The 7,571-nt window shown below is 30.0% G+C and overlaps 1 protein-coding gene across 1 annotated transcript; it reads right to left on the minus strand.

The window, feature by feature from the left end:
• Positions 1–1,275: 1,275 nt before the first annotated feature.
• LOC126715094 (UPF0481 protein At3g47200-like) lies at positions 1,276–7,098 on the minus strand. Its single transcript, XM_050415530.1, has 3 exons — positions 6,790–7,098; positions 5,640–5,724; positions 1,276–2,857 (listed from the first exon to the last, which is right to left on the minus strand). The coding sequence occupies exon 3, from the start codon at positions 2,805–2,807 to the stop codon at positions 1,533–1,535; it is 1,275 nt and encodes a 424-aa protein (XP_050271487.1). The 5' UTR covers positions 2,808–2,857; positions 5,640–5,724; positions 6,790–7,098; the 3' UTR covers positions 1,276–1,532.
• Positions 7,099–7,571: the final 473 nt, after the last annotated feature.

Genomic DNA, 7,571 nt, shown 5'->3' on the forward strand with positions numbered 1-7,571 from the left:
CTTCGTAAATAAGACACCTCATTATCATTGCACACTTTGTAATTAAAACCCAATGCATGTACTCGAAAATTGCTTAGGCACTCTAATAGAAATGTATTTCTTAGAATCTATTACAATTATTTAAATCAAGAAATTATAGAATTATGCTTTTATTGATAAATAAAGTGAGCACTAGATTACCTATAATTACAAAGTCTATATATATATATATATATATATGCATTGACCTAGACCACCCGTGGTGCCTCCCAATTGTTCCCTAAACAAACAAAAAAAAAAAACAAAAACAAAACAAAAAACAAAAAGTTCATTTGCACAACCCAATCTCCCAAAAAATAGTACATTCCTCCTTATTTTTTCATAATTATTTCTCCAACTAAATAGTTGGCCTATTAAAATTATATTTTTCTCTTTTCTTCATTATTTCTTCGATCAACTGAATAGAAAAAAATATTTATTAAAAAAAATCATCTAAATAGTTTTGATATGAAGCTAGCATTAACAAAATTTGTGTTACTTAATTATTCTAAATGTAGTTTTGAAAATTGATTTTTTTTATTATAAAAAAAAAACTAATTAAAAATGATAATTTCATTACTTTATTTCTTTTTAAAAAAGATTGTTATCAGCCATAGTGTTTCATACTATCAAGTTGGTTATACAACACTAGCCTCATCACACGTGCTTCGCCGTGCTTCGCGCGTTTGCACGTGTGATGAGGCTTTTTTTTTTGTTTAATGTCATAATGTTTAAAAGTGAGATAAAGATAGTATCCTAATTTTTAGGATATTTCTCTATGGATTTAAAGTTTGAAATTTTGAATTTAAAATAAAAGATGGTAATTCAGATAGAGAAAAGAAAGGGATCGGAAAAGCCTAAAACTTAGGAATAACAAATTACTCTTTTTAACTCGTTTGTGTTTTTTAATTTAAAGTTATTTAACTTAAAGATATGGGTGTTTTAGAGAGTTTAAGAATTTGTATAAGGATATTTTAATATACAAAATGATGAAACCCAAACAGGGAATCTTGTTATTAATACTATAGATATATTTATAATAATTAATAACCAACATTTTTTTCTTTTAATAACAGTGATTTAGAATTTAACAAAATTCAAACTAATATTGACATTTTATCAATATTGTTCAATGCTTTGTACAAAGGTTGCAAACAAGTTTTTTTTATTTTTTTTATTTAATATCTTCAATTCATTTAACAAGAAAGAAGAAGAACAGGGGGGGAGTCTACCTTACAATAGCAGTAGCAACGAGTACTGCTGGTAGACTATCCTTAATAAAAAAACAAAAAGATGCGTCGGAGTATAAGGCAAACTTTACAGCCTCGTGGGCAGCAGAGTTGCAAGACCTCCTAATCCAAATAAAAGAGCAAGAAGAAAAGGACTCACAAGTTTTGTTTATTTATAAATACATCCATGTGTATGGAGGAGATTACAAGCTAGTATGTAATAACATTTGTAGCAGCGATCATTGACATATCACTAATATATCACCAGTTTCGAAGGTTGTAATACTAGGTTATGGTGTACCAAGTTTGTAGAAAAGAGAGGATTAGTAGGATGACAGCGGCCATTGTTGAAAGAATAGCCCATGGAGTGGCGAAATAATTGCGCACAAGCACAGCACGCCATTTTGGCCAGCTCTGTTTGCAATACGAATTCAGGTTCCCGGAAAGTTTTCCGTAATAGTATTTCTTGACAAAAGCATCGTAATAAAGCTTGTTGAAGAAATTCGCTGTGTCCTCTGGACTCAACCAGTTATAAACCATCTTATTCTTGCCAAGTAATTCTGCGTCCTGAGCATTGTTAATGAGGCTGTCTATGAGTATGGCATAGGAAGTGAACCTCGCATCACAATTAGGGTAGCATTGTTCAAAGCTGATGAGATTCCGAATGGTGGTTTCCGTTGTCTCCTTAATTAGTAATGGAGGGATTTCCAGGACCCCCTTATCAAATTTTATGCCCAAGATGCTTTTGGACTTGCCCGGTTTGAATTTGATTCCAGCCTCTGCAAGGCTCGTGGCAGAAGGAATGTGCTTCCATGAAAACGACTCTGAGCTTTCTTCACCTTCTTCAATTAATGAAATCATCCATTTTCTAATCAGGTCGGGGATATGCTTGATGTCCTCGATATAATTAGGGGAATCTATATGAAGTGGTTCGAGAGAGAAAATGTTAATAAAAAATTTTTGGGCAAGTTCGCATAAGGGATGGCGGTGTTCTGGGCCGATGGTCATGTTGAACAAAAGCTCAAGTACCATCCACGGTACTTGGTTTTCTAGCAATATCAAGTCATGGTATAGAAATTCTAGCATACAAGACATGGTGAAAATTGGGTCATCTTTTTCTCTAAGTGTTGCATAAGCAGACTTGCGTAGCAACTCAATAATGAAGCACCCATCAATAACCAGAATTTTTACAAAATCATTTGTTTCGTAATCAATTGGCCCAGCATAACACTCACGAGCCTCTTTCTCCACATCCATGACGGAATTGACTAAATTCCTCAACCTTTCCTTCGGAGAGTGTGATCGAGAAAGAAGGCCTTGCAAATACTTAATTTTAATATTTTCTGTGGCCTTCAACTTTGGACCGTCGCCATGATGGAAAGGCCCAATAGAAAATGCATCCGGGACATAAGCTTTTACATTTAACCTGCGAAGTATGATGGGGGTTTTGAAGATGCAACATTTGGGCGACATGGACGTATCTTTTATCAAAGATACCATTTTTTCAATATCAATTGTAACATGATGTCCTCTATCCATGATGGCATGAAGGCATGCCATGTTTTGGTTCTGTTTCCCCTTTCCTTTATCTCTCTTCAAAATTGCTGCTTCTAGAATGAATCCAAAAAAAAAAAAAAAATGAAAGAAGGAAAGGAATAACAAACGAAAACAGATTTTATTTTGAGGCACAATTCTCTTCAAACAGAAAAGAAAAAAAAAAAGAGTTAAAGATAAAAATATGAGTAGAACACTTAGAACATTCACATGGAACTTGCTTCCTGGCTTTTTAAACCAAACTAGTAAGTTACCCATGCAATGCACAAATAATGTTATAATGTTTTATGTAAGATGGTTTTGGAGAATGTTGTATATGTATTATAGCATAATTATTATAAAACTCTATTAATAATGAGTTCATCATAAAAAACAACAATTGTAAATTACACATACATATTCACTATAATTATTCAATTGATATAATGAGAAATAATATACAAAAATAACTTTGGAGGAATATTATAAAATAAAAGTTGATATAGAATGTGTCTTTCTCTTTTTCCTTAATTCTAAAATAAAATATACATCCCAAATACCCACAGTTAATCACATTATTTACAAAACTCATAAATCAACTTAACATCAAAATCGTAACTATTGTTGTCACTCAATATAAAATGTAAGCCCTTATTCCTCGATTGTAACCAACTCATACAGGTTAGGATTAGATGAAATAACAATATTAGAGCTAGGTAGGTGTTGTCAAAAGATTGAAAGTAAATGACATTGTTTTTGGTCTCTGTGTATTTGATATGGGATGACATGAATGGCTATGGGTAGGTATACATAAAGGGGTAGAAGTGCAAGAGGTGAAATTGTGAATTAAAATACAATGAGTTTTGTATGTATGTGTAAATGATGAAAAGCCTAGAAATATTGAATCAAATGATACAAAGAATATTTATTTTTTAATTAGAAAAGTCTTGAAACATTGAATCAAATGAAACAAAAAGTCAATATTTAATTTGTTCTTATTTCTGATGTGAAACTTGAGAATATTTCAATTCTCTTTACATAAAATACGTCACTTGGCAGAACTTTATGCTTCCCCACATGAGGTCTTTACTTATATATATATATATATATATATATATATATGTATGTATATATATTGATTGATATTGATTCTAGCTAGTTTTTCCTCAAAATATGCTCCATCCAACTAGCTTAGAGATCGCCAACATTTCAGATTGTTATACTAACTTACAAAATCTGGCTATTATTGTTGCAATCCAATCTTTTTTTTTTTTTCTTTTTTTTTTTTAAGTTCACTATTTATTAAGTCTAATGACACAAAAATATTCACTATTTTTTTTTCAACTATTGAGATTGCATGTTGTAATTAATGTATAATAAAAGTAGTTTCGTAGTGAGTTGATATACAAATAGTATTGCATCAATCAAAACTTGCCACCCCAATAAATTGTGAAAAATATTTTAATATATATACATATATATATATATATATATATATTTGTCTCTCGTATTGGTCTTTATTAATAAAATAAACAGGAAAAAAAAAAAAAAAAAAAAAAAAAAAGCACTAGCCACTGAATCTCTTTCTACTCTCATTTGTGGCATGGTTCCTCAATCTTGGCCATTGAGTAATGAGTAGCGAATCTTTACTATTAGTTGGCCATTTGTGGCCATTGGGTGGTCAATCTCGTGATACCCTGAATTAATTATGTAGATTGAATTATATAAGTGTGTATTATATGGGTATGTGCTAAGTCTCACATCTCGTATTTTTTAAAATAAGCTAAATAATATAAGCAATTAAGTGCTGATCACAAATTATAATTTGATCAGCCCAACCGAGTAACACCATGTGCATTGGGACACCCTAAAAAGACATGGTCCATTAATAAGGAAGATTAGGAATTTAAGTGGGATAAATTTAGAGTGGGTTTCACAACCATCTTGGTTTTTGCAATTATGAATGAGAAATTCTACATCTTGCGTTTATTATTTCCCTTCTTTGAAAACTAAAATTGTTTGTGGAAGCAAAATGGTCTTTTCTTCTTCTGACCCCAAAATTTCAGAATTCTTTGGACAAATTTGAATAATAAAACATGTGAATATACTGAGGAATATTTTAATATAAGAAAATCTATTGAAAAAACATATGCGATGTATTGTGTTTAAATGTTAGGGGTTTGTTTACATATGAATAAGCCTTTGTGAATTTTTTTTTTTTTTTTGGCAATTCAAAATTTCAATTATGACTCACATGAAAATAATTTTAGTAGTTAGACAAACTTTAAATACAAGTCATGTGAATTATGGTATTTTAGTTAATAAAGACTCACATTAAATGATCAAATCGTAGCATTTTTAAAACTAAACTGTGAATATATATATGTACTTGAAATTTTAGAGTTTAACTTGAAAACAATATTAATCTTGGGAGTTTATACTATATAATTCTCCTTTATTTTAATACTTATGCACAAATTTTACTAAAGAAAAATAAATTACCACATTAAGAATTTAAGATTCTTTTTATCATTTTTATCACTTTAAAGGTAATAATAATATTCTTTTTTTTAATATCTTCCGATTAAAATTCTTGCTTCTTTATTTTTATTTTTATGTTACCTTTTTTTTCCTTTTATATAAGGTTTTTATCCTTTAAAACAAATGTATAAAATATGGAAGATTTTCCTTTTATTTTATAAATGAAGAAAGAAACAATAGCCCGTCATTGGTCATTATATAAATGGAAAATATATATATATATATATATAAAGCAATCCATTAAAAAAAACTAAAATTTTTCAATTTTAAGAGGGTTGGTGGGGGGGGGGGGGGGAGGAGAGAGATAGATTAACATACAAATTGTTTAATAATTTTTTTGCAGGGTCAAGGACAATTGCCTCCACTTGACTCTTGGCTCCACCCTCGATTCCACTTAGATTTTCTGTTAGATATGAAAGATAGAAAGTTAATAAAAGTAAAGGGAAGAACATAAATGTAATATTTTCAATAGTTTAGAGATAAATAAAATAATCTAATGAAAATTGAGCCTCAGGTACTTTAAGGATAGAAATATATATATATATATATATATATATTTATTTATTTACCTTAGAGAAAAAGTACTCAGGATTAAATTATATACCAAATATATATATATATATATATATATATATTTACCTTAGAGAAAAAATACTTAGGATTAAATTATATACCAAATATGAATGTAACTACTTACAGGCTTAGGGCCAGCCCAAAGCCTAGAGCTCCTGATAAAGAAAGACCCCAAAACAAGTGAATAAATTATTTATTTTTTAAATGTGGGCTATAAAAAAAATTTTCCTCCACTTTTAAGAAGACTCAAAAAATTAAGTGATGTTAAAAATATCATAAATTTTGTGGGGCCTATGCGCGCGATAAAACTTGTAGAATCCTTAAGTCATATTATACCATGAGAATAATAAATTGTAAATAAAAATTTATATAGAACATTAACTAAATTGATGAAGATAGACTAAATATTATTTAGGATAAATTACAAAGTAAGTTCTTATCCTTTATACCATATTTCAATTTAGTCTCTAATCTTTAACTTGTGTCAAATTGTTTCTTAACCTTTTCAAGTTCATGTCAATTTAGTCTCTACTGTTATTACTCGGATGAAAAATATTGATATGTCAAATGAAATAATAATAATAAAAATTCATGCCATATCAGCTGCCAACTATATTTCCACGTCAAAATAAAATAAAAACAAATTAAAAGTTCACACATGAAATAGTCTAGGGAAAATTCTAATTCATCCGAGATTTGTCCTATACCACTAAATACATATATTCAGATGAAGTTCTCGCTTAGATACAAGTAACTCCCTCACTATTGTAAATTTTCATCACATGCTATGTGAAATCCATGGACAAGGCATAATTATAAAAGATATATAAAACTTATATAGTAATTTTTTTTTTTTTATAACAAAAACTTGTAAAGTAATTATTCCTATGTCTACCTCAAGTATTATACGGTGGGTTTTCTTCATTTTCTTTGTTGGGTTTTGGGTTTTGTGCATTTCGGTTTGGGTGTAATGGGCAATTAAAACTTTCAGTCATTGACGAGCTCCAAGGTTGCCTCCTAGAGTTTACGATCCTGTACCTCCTCCAGAATGGAAAGATGGCGTGCCCTTTTGGGAAAAGAAATTCTGCAGTTTGGTTGGAACAATACATCCACTATTATATGTCTTAGTCTTCTATCTTAAGAATGGTAAAGTATTTTAAAAGCAATTTTTTTTGTTCCCATCTCTATCATCAACAAAGACCCATAGAAAACTAGTGAAACAACTCCGAAAATACCCAAAAAAAAAAAAAAAAAAAAAAAAAAAAACCAGCAAAACCCATTGAAAATATCACTAAAAACAGCCCCTATGAACCCAGAAAAATTCAATTAAAACCTCATTGCAAACATAACACAGGACACGAAATTCTTAGCCAAACTTCATAGGAAATCAGACCAGAAAAATTCTCACAATACCTTTTAAAATAGAAAAACAACTCCAAAAACTAACCATAAGAACCCTCATGAATCACCTTGAAAAAAAACCCAAAAAAATCAACCGAATCCCTCTGTAAAACCCAACCAACCCAGGAAATTTCACAACCGAAATCCGCAATAAACTTCATAGAAAAACCACCCACAAACCCAGAAACGTTGCTCCTTCAAATACCGAAAACAAAATAGAGAAAGAGAAGAGGAATAGAGTAAAGTAGTTACTATGAGAAGCATGGCAACAGAGGC

The sequence above is a fragment of the Quercus robur genome, chromosome 2 (assembly GCF_932294415.1).
Source record: "Quercus robur chromosome 2, dhQueRobu3.1, whole genome shotgun sequence".
Classification (NCBI taxonomy): domain Eukaryota; kingdom Viridiplantae; phylum Streptophyta; class Magnoliopsida; order Fagales; family Fagaceae; genus Quercus; species Quercus robur.